Source organism: Agelaius tricolor, unplaced genomic scaffold (assembly GCF_023055355.1).
Source record: "Agelaius tricolor isolate 1412-34295 unplaced genomic scaffold, bAgeTri1.0.p SCAF_68, whole genome shotgun sequence".
NCBI lineage: Eukaryota > Metazoa > Chordata > Aves > Passeriformes > Icteridae > Agelaius > Agelaius tricolor.
In genome coordinates this window covers 1,088,724-1,104,008 of record NW_027269328.1, presented here as the reverse complement: position 1 = coordinate 1,104,008, position 15,285 = coordinate 1,088,724, and the positions used below count along the sequence as shown (strand labels likewise).

At 54.9% G+C, this 15,285-nt stretch overlaps 1 protein-coding gene across 1 annotated transcript in view; it reads right to left on the bottom strand.

The window, feature by feature from the left end:
• Positions 1-1,125: 1,125 nt before the first annotated feature.
• Positions 1,126-15,285, bottom strand: part of SCARA5 (scavenger receptor class A member 5) — a 32,825-nt gene continuing 18,665 nt past the window's right edge. Inside the window, exons 6-9 of the mRNA XM_071417256.1 lie at positions 12,257-12,355; positions 6,256-6,318; positions 4,812-5,003; positions 1,126-3,171 (exon numbers count right to left, since the gene is read on the bottom strand). Coding sequence (XP_071273357.1) covers positions 3,035-3,171; positions 4,812-5,003; positions 6,256-6,318; positions 12,257-12,355 — 491 coding nt within the window. The 3' untranslated portion in view covers positions 1,126-3,034. The remainder of the gene's footprint in view (positions 3,172-4,811; positions 5,004-6,255; positions 6,319-12,256; positions 12,356-15,285) is intronic.

Here is a 15,285-nt window from a genome sequence, read left to right as displayed (position 1 = left end):
CCCGCCCCTTCCCGGGGCGTGGCCAAACACCAAATATGGCGAGAGGGGGCGGGTGGGGTGTGGGCGTGGCCAAAGCCGCGCGCGGGCAGGCGCGGGGCGCGGTCAGAGCGAGGGGGCGTGGCCGAGCCGGGCCGGCGGGGTGACGTAAGCGGCGCGCGCAGTGCGGGGGCGTGGCCAGCGCTGAGTGGGCGTGGCTCGGGCAGTGCCGAGGGGTTTTGGGGCGACCCCAAAAGCAGCGGGGGCGGGGGGGGGAAATTGGGGGCGCTCCGGGGGCTCCGTGGGGCTGGGAAGGATCAAGGAGGAGAGGGGGGGGTCCGTGGAGACAAATAAAGGCCCGAAAACCCCATAAAAACCCCTAAAATGTCCATCAAACCACATAAATGCCCTAAAACCCCATAAAAACCCCAAAAATGTCCATAAAACCACATAAACCCCCATACAACCCCATACATCCCTCAAACTCCAATAAAACCCCAAAAATCCCCCTAAACCCCCATAAATCCCTCAAACCCCGTAAAACCCCATAAACCCCCCAAAAAACCTCTAAACGCCATAGACCCCGTAAATGTAAACGCCCTAAATCCCATAAACCGCTTTAAACCCCATAAAATTCCCCCATAACCCCATAAAACCCCATAAATCCCCTAAACCCCCATGAAACCTCACTAAACCCCATAAAATCCCCCCAAACCCCACAAACCCTGTAAATCCCTCAACCGCCCCCCATAAAACCCCACAAATCCCCCTAAATTTCCATAAATCCCCATAAACCCCATAAGCCCCCATAAATGCCATAAACCCTATAAAAACCCCATAAACGCCCCATTAAACCCCATAAACCCCATAAAACCCCATAAACTCAATAAAATCCCATTAAACCCTATAAACCCCAATAAACCCCATAAAACCCAGAAATTGCCATAAAACTCATAAACTCCCATAAACCCCCATAAAAACCCCATAACCTCATAAACCCCAAAACCCCATAAAACCCCATAAAATCCCATAAATCCCCATAAACCCCCCTAAAACCCTATAAACCCCATAAACTCCATAAACCCCATAAGCCCAAAAAAACCCATAAACCCCATAAACTCCCATGAACCCTATAAAAACCTCATAAACCCCATAAACCCTGTAAAACCCCATAAACCCCATGAACCCCATAAACCCTGTAAAACCCCAAAAATCCCATTAAACCTCATAAACCCCATAAAACCCCATAAGCCCCAAAAACCCTATAAAACCCCATAAATCCCACAAACCCCACTGGGAGAAGCACAAATCCTTTATTTCTCTGGGAACGATCCCATTCCCTGGGATCCAGGCTGGGGATGGGGATTTGGGGTGGGTTTGGGGTCGTCCTTTTTGGGATCTTGCCCGGCCCCTTTGGGATGGGTTTGGGGTTTTCCCCTTTGGGGCAGGTTTGGGGTCATTCTGTTATGGGATGGATTTGGGGTCAGTCCCTTTGGGATGGGTTTGTGGTTTCCCTTTGGGGCAGGTTTGGGGTTTCCTTTTGGGGCGGGTTTGGGGTCATTCCCTTTTGGGATGGGTTTGGGGTCATTCCGTAGCCCTTTAAGATGGATTTGGGGTCAGTCCCTCATGGGGTGGATTTTGGGGTCAGTCCGTTATGGGATGGGTTTGGGGTCAGTCCCTCGGGGTGGGTTTGGGGTCATTCTGTTATGGGATGGATTTGGGGTCAGTCCCTCATGGGGTGGATTTTGGGGTCCGTCCGTTATGGGGTGGATTTGGGGTCATTCCCTTTTGGGATGGGTTTGGGGTCAGTCCCTTGGGGCGGGTTTGGGGTTTCCCTTTGGGGCAGGTTTGGGGTCATTCCTTTATGGGATGGATTTTGGGGTCATTCCCTCTGGGACAGATTTGGGGTCAGTCCCTTTTGGGGAGGGTTTGGGGTCATTCCCTGGCCCTTTAGGATGGGTTTGGGGTCAGTCCCTCATGGGGTGGATTTTGGGGTCAGTCTGTCCGGTCGGTGTCAGTCTGTCCGGCAGTGCATTCCGGTGTCCTCGGCGTGGCCGCAGTTCCCGGCCCTTTTGGGGTGGATTTGGGGTCATTCCCTATGGGATGGGGTGGATTTTGGGGTCAGTCTGTCCGGCCGGTGTCAGTCTGTCCGTTCAGTGTCAGTCTGTTATGGGTGTGTTTCGGTGTCAGTCTGTCTGTCCATTCGGTGTCAGTCTGTCCATTTGGTGTCTGTCTGTCCGGTCGGTGTCAGTCTGTCTGTCCGCTCAGTGTCAGTCTGTCCGCTCGGTGTCAGTCTGTCCAGTCGGTGTCGGTCTGTCTGTCCGTTCGGTGTCAGTCAGTCTGTCTGTTCGGTGTCAGTCTGTCCGGTCGGTGTCAGTCTGTCCGTCTGTTCAGTGTCAGTCTGTCTGTCTGTTCGGTGTCAGTCTGTCTGTCCGGTCGGTGTCAGTCTGTCCGTTCGGTGTCAGTCTGTCCGTTTGGTGTCAGTCTGTTATGGGTGTGTTTCGGTGTCAGTCTGTCTGTCCGTTCGGTGTCAGTCTGTCCGTTCGGTGTCAGTCTGTCCGCTCGGTGTCAGTCTGTCTGTCCGGTCGGTGTCAGTCTGTCCGTTCGGTGTCAGTCTGTCCGTTCGGTGTCAGTCTGTTATGGGTGTGTTTCGGTGTCAGTCTGTCTGTCCGTTCGGTGTCAGTCTGTCCGCTCGGTGTCAGTCAGTCTGTCTGTTCGGTGTCAGTCTGTCTGTCCGTTCGGTGTCAGTCTGTCTGTCCGGTCGGTGTCAGTCTGTCCGTTCGGTGTCAGTCAGTCTGTCTGTTCGGTGTCAGTCTGTCTGTCCGCTCGGTGTCAGTCTGTCTGTCCGGTCGGTGTCAGTCTGTCCGTTCGGTGTCAGTCAGTCTGTCTGTTCGGTGTCAGTCTGTCTGTCCGTTCGGTGTCAGTCTGTCCGTTCGGTGTCAGTCAGTCTGTCCACTCGGTGTCAGTCTGTCTGTCCGGTCGGTGTCAGTCTGTCCGTTCGGTGTCAGTCTGTTATGGGTGTGTTTCGGTGTCTGTCAGTCTGTCTGTCCGCTCTCTGTCAGTCTGTCCGGCAGCGCACTCCGGCGTCCTCGGCGTGGCCGCAGTTGGTGCGGCCCCAGCCCGAGAAGCTGCAGAGCTCCAGGGACTCCTCGGTGCCCGTGCAGGAGACGTCGTCCATCCAGATCTTCCCGGAGCCTGCGGACAGACACACGGACACCGGAACTACCGGGGATCCCACAGGAGCCATTCCCAAAACCCCAGGAACCGATCCCTGGGATCCCGATGACCCATTCCTGAATCCCAAAGAGCCATTCCCAAATCCCAAAGAGCCATTCCCAAATCCCAAGGAGCCATTCCCAAATCCCACAGGAGCCGTTCCCGAATCCCACAGGAGCCATTCCCAAATCCCACAGGAGCTGTTCCCAATCTCACAGGAGCCATTCCCAATCCCACAGGAGCCGTTCCCAATCCCACAGGAGCTGTTCCCAATCTCACAGGAGCTGTTCCCAAATCCCACAGGAGCCATTCCCAAATCCCACAGGAGCTGTTCCCGAATCCCACAGGAGCTGTTCCCAATCCTAAATCCTGTTTCCGAGTCCCATGGAGCCATTCCCCATCCCGAATCCCATTCCCGATCCCAAATCCCGTTCCCCATCCCAAATCCTGTTTCCGAGTCCCACAGGAGCTGTTCCCCATCCTGAATCCTGTTCCCACTCCTGAATCCCGTTCCCGATACCAAATCCCATTCCTGAATCCCACAGGAGCCATTCCCCATCCTGAATCCTGTTCCCAATCCCGAATCCCGTTCCCAAATCCCACAGGAGCCGTTCCCCATCCCAAATTCCATTCCCAATCCCGAATCCCGTTCCCAAATCCCAGAGGAGCCATTCCCCATATCAAATCCCATTCCCAATCCCAAATCCTGTTTCCAAGTCCCACAGGAGCCGTTCCCCATCCCGAATCCCATTCCCCATCCCAAATCCTGTTCCCAATCTCAAGGAGCCTTTCCCTGGGATCCCAAGGAGCTGTTCCCAAATCCCAAGGAGCCGTTCCCCATCCTGAATCCTGTTCCTGATCCCAAATCCTGTTTCCGAGTCCCACAGGAGCCGTTCCCCATCCTGAATCCTGTTCCCAATCCCAAATCCTGTTCCCAATCCCGAATCCCGTTCCCAAATCCCACAGGAGCTGTTCCCCATCCTGAATCCTGTCCCCCATCCTGAATCCCATTCCCAATCCCGAATCCCACAGGAGCCATTCCCCATCCTGAATCCCGTTTCGAATCCTGAATCCTGTTCCCAATCCCAAATCCTGTTTCCGAGTCCCACAGGAGCCGTTCCCCATCCTGAATCCTGTTCCCAATCTTGAATCCCGTTCCTGAATCCCACAGGAGCCGTTCCCCATCCCGAATCCCATTCCCCATCCCAAATCCCATTCTCGAATCCCACAGGAGCCGTTCCCCATCCCGAATCCCGTTTCCAAATCCCACAGGAGCCATTCCCCATCCCGAATCCCGTTCCCAATCCCGAATCCCGTTCCCGCTGCCATTCCCGTATCCCGTTCCCACGGAGCCATTCCCGATCCCACAGAGCCGTTCCCGCTGCCGTTCCCGAATCCCGTTCCCGTTCCCCATCCCGAATCCTATTCCCGGATCCCGTTCCCGAATCCCATTCCCAAAATCCGTTCCCGAATCCCATTCCCGAATCCCGTTCCCCATCCCGAATCCCGTTCCCAATCCCAAATCCTGTTTCTGAGTCCCACAGGAGCCGTTCCCCATCCCGTTCCCGTTCCCGAATCCCGTTCCCGAATCCCTCTGCCGTTCCCGCTGTTTGGCGCACCTTGTCCGAAGCGCGCCATGCGGAAGACGTCGGCGGCGCCGGGGTAGCCCAGCATGCGGCACGCCACGTCCCCGTCCCGCCCGTCCCAGCCGTCGTCGCACACCGAGCCCCAGCGCCGCTCGTGGAAAATCTCCAGGCGCCCCTCGTGGGCCCCGGAGCCGTTCACCAGCCGCACCGAGCCCTCCGAGGGAACTGGGGACAGCAGGAGGGACATGGGGACACCAGGATGGACATGGGGACATTAAACATGGGGACAGGAGGCGTTCACCAGCCGCACCGAGCCCTCCGAGGGAACTGGGATGGACATGGGGACAGCAGGATGGACATGGGGACAGCAGGAGGGACGTGGGGACAGCAGGATGGACATGGGGACACCAGGATGGACGTGGGGACACCAGGAGGGACATGGGGACACCAGCAGGGACATGGGGACAGTAAACGTGGGGACAGGAGCCGTTCACCAGCCGCACCGAGCCCTCGGATGGAGCTGAGGGACACCATGAGGGACATGGGGACGCCAGGAGGGACATCAGGACGCCAGGAGGGACATGGGGACACCAGGATGGACGTGGGGACAGCAGGATGGACATGGGGGACACCAGGATGGTCGTGGGGACACCAGGATGGACGTGGGGACACCAGGATGGACGTGGGGACAGCAGGAGGGACATGGGGACACAGCCAGGGGGATGGGGGCAGCAGCCGCACTGAGCCCTCTGAGGGAACTGCGGGGTGGCAGGAGGGACATGGGGACAGCGGCCAGGGGGACAGCATCGGTGGGGACAGCGGCCATGGGGATGTCAGCCATGGGGACACCATCCATGGGGACACCATCCGTGGGCACACCATCCATGGGGACAGCAGCCATGGGGATGGGGACAGCAGCCGTGGGGGCAGCAGCCATGGTGGCATGACCCATGGTGACGTCATCCACAGTGACATCATCCACGGTGACGTCATCCATGGTGACATCATCCATGGTGGAATAATCCAGGGTGACATCCCCAGGGATTGTGGCATCTCAGGGGGATGGGAACCTCCCACATGGTGACATCATCCAAGCTGACACCATCCATGGTGGAATCTCCAGGGATGCTGTCCCCAGGCTGTCCCTGGGATTCCATGGACAACGTCCCCAGGCCGGGATGTCCCTGGGATTCCCTGGACAACGTCCCCAGGCCGGGACGTCCCTGGGATTCCATGGACAATGTCCCCAGGATGTCCCTGGGATTCCATGGACAATGTCCCCAGGATGTCCCTGGGATTCCCTGGACAATGTCCCCAGGCCGGGATGTCCCTGGGATCGCAGGAGAACCCCGGGATGGTTTTCCCAGCGTCAGGAATTCCTCTTTCCCTCAGGAATTTCCCCTCCCCGGGCTCCCAGTTCCCAAAGCTCTCCCCAGGCTCCGCGCCGGGATCTCCGTGGGGAGCGCCCGGGACTCACCGGTGCCAGCCGCGGCTCCTCGGTCCCCCCGGTCCCCCTTGTCCCCCTTGGGGCCGCGCTCGCCTGCGAAGAGAGGAGACGGAATCCTGGGGCTGCACTGACCCCCCACAGAAATCCACAGGAATTCCCAGGAATTCCCGGAAATTCACAGAAATCCCCAGAAATTCCCAGAAATCCAGAGAAATACACAGGAATTCACAGAAATTCCAGAAATTCACAGAAATTCACAGAAATTCTCAGAAATTCACAGAAATCCCCAGAAATCCCCAGAAATTCACAGAAATTCACAGAAATCCCCAGAAATCCACAGAAATCCCCAGAAATCCCCATCCCTCTTTGATGCCCCTGGACCCCCAGAAATTCCCAGAAATCCCCAGAAATCCATAGAAATCCCCAGAAATCCTCAGAAATTCACAGAAATCCCCAGAAATTCACAGAAATCCCCAGAAATTCCCAGAAGTTCCCATCCCTCTTTGATACCCCTGGACCCCCAGAAATTCCCAGAAATCCCCAGAAATCCATAGAAATTTCCAGAAATCCCCAGAAATTCCCAGAAGTTCACAGAAATTCCCAGAAATTCCCATCCCTCTGTGACCCCCCCGGACCCCATAAATCCCGCCAAACCCCCATCACTCCCAATATCCCATTTCCCATCCCTACTCCCAAAAATGGCAATTCCCAAAAATCCTCTGGGAAGGCGCCTACGGCGGAGGGAAGACAAAGGCCCGGAGCTCCTGGAATTCCTGACTGCAGATCCCAAAAAGGGCAGCAAACCCCGGGATTTGGGGATGAAATTCCCCCCGTGGAGGTGGAAAAGCCCCTTTGGGGCTAAAAACGCCTCATTTGGGGCCAGGGGTGGGGATTCCCAAATCCCTGAGGGAGCACCAGGAAATCATGGAATGGTATCCATGGGAAAGGGCAATGCCAGGGGGTCGGGGGCAGCTGGATAAACATTCCTGCCTGTTTGATATCCCGGGAATGATTCCATATCCCAGCCATGGTTTGATATCCTGGGAATGATTCCATATCCTGGGAATGATTCCATATCCCAGGAATGATTCCATATCCCAGCCATGGTTTGATATCCCAGGAATGATTCCATATCTCTGTCATGGTTCTGTATCCCAGGAATTATTCAATATCCCAATCATGGTTTGACATCCCAAGAATGATTCCATATCCCAATCATGGTTTAATATCATGGGAATGATTGCATATCCCAATATTGGCTTAGTATCCTGGGAATGATTCCATATCCCGGGAATGATTCCATACCCCAATCATGGTTTGACATCCCAGGAATGATTCCATATCTCTGTCATGGTTCTGTATCCCAGGAATGATTCCATATCCCAATCATGGTTTAATATCCCGGGAATGATTCCATATCCCAATCATGATTCCATATCCTGGGAATGATTCCATATCCCAATCATGGTTCAATATCCCGGGAATGATTCCATATCTCTGTCATGGTTCTGTATTCCAGGAATGATTCCATATCCCAATCATGGTTTAATATCCCAGGAATGATTACATATCCCAATATTGGCTTAGTATCCCGGGAATGATTCCATATCCCAATCATGGTTCAATATCCCTGGAATTATTCCATATCCCGGGAATTATTCAGTACCGAAATCATGTTTAATATCCTGGGAATGATTCAATATCCCAGGAATGATTCCATATCCCAATCATGGTTCGATATCCTGGGCATTATTCAATATCCCAATCATGGTTTAATATCCTGGGAATGATTCCATATCCCGGGAATGATTCCATACCCCAATCATGGTTTGATATCCCGGGAATTATTCCATATCCTGGGAATTATTCAGTACCGAAATCATGGTTTAATATCCTGGGAATGACTCCATATCCCAATCATGGTTTAATATCCTGGGAATTATTCCATAACCCAATCATGGTTTAATATCCTGGGAATTATTCAATATCTCAATCATGGTTTGATATCCTGGGAATGATTCCACATCCCAGCCATGGTTTAATATCCTGGGAATTATTCCATATGCCAATCATGGTTTGATATCCTGGGAATGATTCAATATCCCAGGAATTATTCAGTATCGAAATCATGGTTTGATATCCCGGGCATTATTCAATATCCCAGTCATGGTTTAATATCCCGGGAATGATTCCATATCCCGGGAATGATTCCATATCCCAGTCATGGTTTGATATCCCAGGAATGATTCCATATCCCGGGAATGATTCCATATCCCAATCATGGTTTGATATCCCGGGAATGATTCCATATCCCGGGAATGATTCCATATCCCAGTCATGGTTCAACATCCCGTTAATGACCTCACTAACGAGCTCGGACATTCCTTGGCTCTCCGGCGCCTCCTCCTCCCTCATTCCCAGCTTTTCCAGGCCCTGATTTGCCGATCCCGGCTTGGCCAAGCCGGGCCCGATCCCAAGGAAAGGCTCAGGGATGCTCCAGGAACAACAAACAACACCCGAAAACCCGGGAGAAAGGAAAACACGGGATGGGAAACGATCCCAAAAAGGCCGAGCCGGGCAGGAAATTCCCGCCCTTTCCCTGGGAGAGCGGGATTGCTCCCGCGGGCTGCGTGGGACGGGGGAAAGGGATGGAGCTGATGGGATCCAGATGGAAACTCCCGGGAATGGGGCCAGGGATGCGGCTCCCGCCTCGGGATGGGGTCGGGATCCTGGAGCGGCCCCGGCTCCTCACATCCAGAAATCCCCAGGGATTGGGAAGAGACAGGGCCGGGATCGGGGGGTTCGTCCCCAAAATGGGGTGGGGGAGAGGGTGGAGCGGTGCCGGGAATTCCGGGATCAAGGGTGCACAGGATCCATCCCGAGGGATTTCTATGGAATTCGGGACTCACAGTGAAGCCCCTGGATCCTGAAATTCCTTCTCAAGGAGGGGTCGGGATGGGGCTGGATCCAACGCCAGGCTGGGAGAGCAGCTGGGAATGTGCAGCCGGATCAGGGGAGGATCCAGGGAATCCTTGGAGCCGCTTCCCCATCCCAAAGGGGCTCCAGGAGAGCTGGGATTGGGGCAAGGGCTGGAGGGGCAGGAGCCAGGGAATGGCTTCCAGTGGGAAAGGGGAGCTTGGGATGCTGGGATCCTGGGAAGGGATTCCTGGCTGGGCTGGGATTCCCAGAGAATCCCTGGGAGCGTCCCAGGGTGGATTGGGATCACCCTGGGATCGTGGAAGTGTCTCTGGGATCAGGGATTTGAAGGTCCATGGATCTCATCCCAAATCATTCTGGGATCAAGGACACTCGGGATCCATCCCAAGGGATTTTTATGGAATTCAGGGATGGAAAAGGGAAGGGAGACCCTTCCTGGAGTCCCCAGTTCCCAGTGAATTCCCAAAATCCCTTGTGAAGGAGGAGTCGGGATGGGGATGAATCCAACCCCAGCCTGGGAGAGCTGGGAATGGAGGGAATTCCTTGGGAAAGGGAAGCTTGTGATGGTGGGATCTTGGGAAGAGATTCCTGGCTGGGCTGGGATTCCCAGAGAATCCCTGGGTCCCTGGCAGTGTCCAGGGAAAGGCTGGATCACCCTGGGATCATGGAATGTGGAGGAGGATTCCCATCCTGAAATCCCAAATCCCCAACTTGTCCCGGTTTCCGCCGCCGCCCCGAGAGCAGCAGCAGCGGGAATCCCGGGAATCCCGGGAATCCCGGGATGGGTTGGGTGGGAAGGGACCCTCAATCCCATCCCATTCCAACCCCGGCACCCCCCGCTATTCCCGGGCTGCTCCAGCCTTTCCTGGGACACTCCTGGGGATCCAGGAGCAGCCGCAGCTTCTCCGTTTCCCTCTTTTCCCCCCCTTTTTCCCATCTCTCCTCTCTTCCCTGGAATTCTCTGGTGGGAATAACTCAGCGACTGCAGCTCCTGAGGAGTTTGGGCTGGGGAAGATCCCAAAAATGGGATCCAATTCCCGGAGGGAGCCTCGGGGCTGGGACAGAGCCCGGGAATTTGGGAGAGGCTTCTCCTGCTCCATCCTGCCCGGCGCCTTCCCCCAGACACCACCAGAGCATTCCAGGCCCTTCTCCCATTTTTTTCTTTTTGTTTTTTTGGGATTGGGCACAGAATGCAGGCCCAGGCACAGTGACAGAGACCCTCAGCTCCTCCCACGGATCTGCAGGGATGGGTGGATCCCAAAATCCTGGGAAAAGCCTCAGGAGAATCCACCGATCCCATCTTTCCGGGTGGAATCAGGTTCTGCCTCCAGGAACATTCCCAAAAAACTCCACCCTGGGGATGTTCCTGAAGGAATCTTCTCTTTCCCCCCTGAATTTATCCCCGAATTCCGACCCCAGGTTGGATTTTTCCTGCTCTTTCCTCCTGAGCGTATTCCCTGCGTGACCTTTTCCATGGAAAAGTGGGGAGGGTGGATCTGTCCTCACTTCCCAGGATAATTTTTCCCATTTGGAAATGAGGAAAAAAATTCCCCACTGGGGTCATTTTGAGGAAAAACCCATCAAAAGTGGGAAAATACCAGCGAGGAAAAGGATTTGGGAATCTGCTGTTCCTCTGCCAGGCCGGAGCCCCTCCGGGAGAGGTTTGAACCTGGAAATTTCCACGAGGAGGCTCCTCTACACCTAAAACCCCATCCCAGGATTCCTGGGATGCGATTCCCGAGGAACCGAGGGCTCCTGTGCTCGGCAGGGAGTCCTTGGAGAAGGGTCCAGCAGAAATCTGGGATTTAAGGCAAAGCCTGGCTCTGGATCCGTGCCCGGGCCCGGGTCTGTTTCCCGTAAATTCCAGAGAATCCCATGAAACTGCCCGGGCGCAGCCAGAGGGGCTGGAATTCCATTGGAAAAGGGGTGGGATGAACCCCTGGATCCGACATTCCCGATCTCCGGGGTGGGGGGGACACATTGGAGCGGGGACAGCAGGGATCCCTGGGATGGGGGTGGGATCCGGGAATGGCTTTGGGGTTTTCATGGAATTGCCGAGGTTGGAAAAGCCCTGAGAGACCATGGAGAGCAGAGGTGGAGCTGCCATTCCCAAGGGATCCGGATCCGTGGGAATGTGGCTCATGGAGATGCGGACTGGGGTGGGAATGGTTGGGCTCCGAGAACTTTTCCAGCCCCAACAATTCCAGGATTCCCCGGCGAGCAGATCCAGCATCGGGGCCGGCAAATCCCAACCCGACCAGCCGGGGATTTTTGGGATCATTTTCTGGATTTAAGGGGCTCTTGACAAGAGCCAGTGAGGAAACCCCGACATTCCTGGTGCTCCAGGGATGTATCCAGGGGTTTTCCAACCTCCTGGAGCAACCTGGGATACTGGAAGATGTGGAAGGGCGTGGAATTCAAGGATCTTTAAGGTTCCTTCCCAGCCAGTCCCAATCCCAATCCCAATCCCAATCCCAATCCCAGTCCCAATCCCAATCCCAATCCCAATCCCAATCCCAATCCCAATCCCAGTCCCAATCCCAATCCCAATCCCAATCCCAATCCCAATCCCAGTCCCAATCCCAATTCCAATTCCAATCCCAATCCCAATCCTGATCCCAAACACCTCCAGGTTTCTACTCCCTACAATTCCCAGCTCTTCCTGGGATGTTTTCCCTTCCAGCCTCCCCAGCAGGAATTTTGAGGCACAAAGGGCATTTTTTTGGGGTTTTCAATCCTGCACAAAGGGCATTTTTTGGGGTTTTTTGGTTGCAGCTGGGAATTTCCCATCCCAGGTGTCCGGGGGCAGCCGTGTCCCGCTAAATCCCGACTCCCTACTCCCACAGCTTTCCTGGGAAGATGGGAAACCGCAGCCAGCCGGGAACACCCCAGGAAACACCAGGAGATCATTCCCGAATCCCTGCCAGAGCCCTGTGGAGTGGGAGGACATCCCAAATCCATCCGTTTTGTTGGGATTCCCGTTCCTCCAGGAGGTCTGGGTGGTTCCCGAGCCAGCGGATCCCCCGGCCCCCCTCATCCCGGGATCTCCGGAGCCCGTGTGATCCCGGATTCCCGCCGGGATCCGCCTCCCTACCTTTGAGCCCCCGCGTTCCCGCGGGGCCGCGCGGGCCCAGCTCCCCCTGGTCCCCCTTCAGCCCCCGCGGGCCGGGCGGGCCCCGCTCCCCGGGGAGGCCTGGAATGAGGAGCAGGGACACAAAATGAGGCGGCTCCAGCAGAATTCCACAACCCCGATGCACCTGGGAACGCCGGGAGAGCCCGGAGAGTCCGTCCCGTGCTGGGGAGGGCGAAAGTTTGACAAGGAAGGGTCACAGGTGTGGGAGCTCGGCAGAAGGATTTGTGAATGTGGAGTCTGATGAAGGAATAGAGATGGAAGCAAGTTTTGATATGGAAGAAAAGAATTGCTGAGCCAGTCTGACTGGATAACCAAGGAGGCAAAGGGTGTGTGAGTTAGAAGGGGTTTTTATGGCTTAGAGCAAAGGATAAACCCACCCCAAACAAGAAGATGCTTTTACCAAGCAGAAAGAGAGCACAGGCAACGAAGTAAAAAAAAGGTCTCAGAGTTTTCCATGCAAGAAAACTGAGAAACAACTTCTGGCTTAAACTGCAATGCACTGACTTTTAGTGACTGGAGAACAGTGACATGAATATGGTAATTACAGTAGTTATGATAGGCTATAGGTAAAATTAAGGTGTAGATTGGTTCTACTGTGTGAAGATGCTCTGCAAAGAAAAGTCTAGAATGCAATGTGACCAAAAGAAAAGAATAGAATGCATTTGTAACCAAAAGAAAAGTATAGAATGCAGTGTAACCAAAAGGAAAGTATAGAATTCAATGTAACCAAAAGAAAAGAATATAATGCATTGTAACCCAAAGAAAAGAATATAATGCATTGTAACCAAAAGAAAATTATAGAATTCAATGTAACCAATCCCAGGTTTTATCCCTCATCCTGCAGAGGCTCAAATCCCAAAAGCTGAAAATAATCAGGAGCCAAAACAATGGGAACAAGGAATTTGAAGAGAAAAATAATGGGGGGGGGGGGGGGGGGGAAATGCCTGGGGGCCTGCATCTCTCATTTCAGCTCTTACAGCCCCATCCTTCTCTCTGGGATCCAGGATGGATTTACCCGGGTGCTAAGGAATTCCTGAGCACCCTTAGGCTGGGATGGAGCCGGCCTAGATTGGGTTCCAAAGCTGGGGATCAAGGAAGGAGAACCAGGATCTGTCCTGAGGAGTTGGGATGTGTCCCCCCGAGCCCCAGGTCTCCAGGATCCACGCTGTCCAAGGGGCTGGAGGTTTGCTGGAGAAGGAGGGGGATGGAACCCCCTGGTGTGGGCATTCCCCGCCTCCAGGAGGTGGGAATTGGGCTGGAGTTTGGGAATTCCTTCACAGGGGACACATCCCAACCTTGGAGGTGACCTCCATCCGTGTGGGACCTGGACCTGGACATGGATCTGCTCCTGGACCTGGACTGGACCCAGATCTGGATCTGCTCCTGGACCTGGACCTGGTCCTGCTCCTGGTCCTAGTCCTGGTTCTGGATCTGCTCCTGGACCTGGACCTGGTCCTGCTCCTGGACCTGGACCTGGTTCTGGATCTGCTCCTGATCCTGGTCCTGGACCCAGATCTGGATCTGCTCCTGGTCCTGGACCCGGGCCTGGACCCAGATCTGGTCCTGGCTCTGGAACTGGATTTTGACTTGAACCTGGATCTGGTCCTGGATCTGGATCTGCTCCTGATCTTGGACCTGCACCTGGACCTGGATCCAGCTGTGAATCTGGTCCTGGGCTTGATCCTGGTCCTGAAACTGAACCTGGATCTGGGTCTGCATCTGGACTCGGATCTGGACCTGGATCCAGTTGTGGATCTGATCCTGGACCTGATCCTGGTCCTGAATGTGGGTCTGGACCTGGTCCTGAATGTGGGTCTGGACCTGGATCTGCATCTGGTCCTGGCCCCCAGCTTGGTCCTGGACCTGGATCCAGGTCTGGCCCCGGGCTGGAGGGAGGGACCCTGTGCTGGAGACGGGATCTGCTGGGACCTTGGGATGGTCCCACGGGATCGATCCAGGCGGGGCTCAGCCCAAGCCTGGGCCGGGCTCGGGTCCAAAGCTCCGCCAGGGTTTAAGCCCGGCTCTGTCCGTGTGGAGGGAGCCCTTCCTGGGCCGGGCTTTTCCAAACTGAGCCCCGATTTTCCTCCGGTTTACAAGGAAAAAAATCCTCCAGGAGGAATTCCAGCCCCAGCTCCAGCAGGGATTATCCCCAGCTCCAATCTTTCCCTGCTGTGTCCATCCCCAGGAGGGATCAAGGCCTGGATTTCTGCAGGGTGGGGGCAGGAGGGTGGATTTTCCATGGAAAAGGGAATTTTCCTTAGGAAAGGGGATTTTCCAGGGATACACCTGAACCCAACCTTCTCAGATCCAAAGGGTGGTGCCTGCATCCCAAAAAACTCCAGGAAAAGACCTAAAAATCGTGGCTCTTCCTGAAGGTGAACCCTCCTGGGATTGCTTTGTTTTTCTGTTTGAACAAGAAAAAAAAATGGGGGAAAAAAAAGGAAAACTGAGGAAAACGGCCAATATAATTCTGAGGGTTGTTACACCCAAGAAAAACAGCCACGAATCCGTCAGTGCCAGAAATTCCAGCTGGAGGGAGAAGGAACACGGGCAGCTGGAGGGCCTGGCCGAGGGAGATCGGATTCCAGGCTGGCTCTGCCTCCATGGGCTGGGCCGGGGAGGCAGCGATCCCAAAATCCCAGGGTTTGAGCCCAAAGCAGCCCCAGCAAGGTCGTGGTGCCTCGGAATCCTTGGAGCAGAGGATTCCAGGCATGGATCTGGAGCTGGGGCTGGAGCTGGGTCTGAGTGTGGGTCTGGATCTGGGTCTGGATCTCAACTTAGGTCTGCATCTGGGTCTGGGTCTGGGTCTGGATGTGGATGTGAATCTGGGTCTGGACCTAGACCTGGATCTGGGTCTAGATCTCATTATGGGTCTGGGTCTGAGTCTAGGTCTGGATTTGGGTCTGAGTCTGGGTCTGGATCTGGGTTTGGATCTGGATCTGAGTCTGGGTCTGGATCTGGGTCTGGGTCTGGATCTGGATCTGGATCTG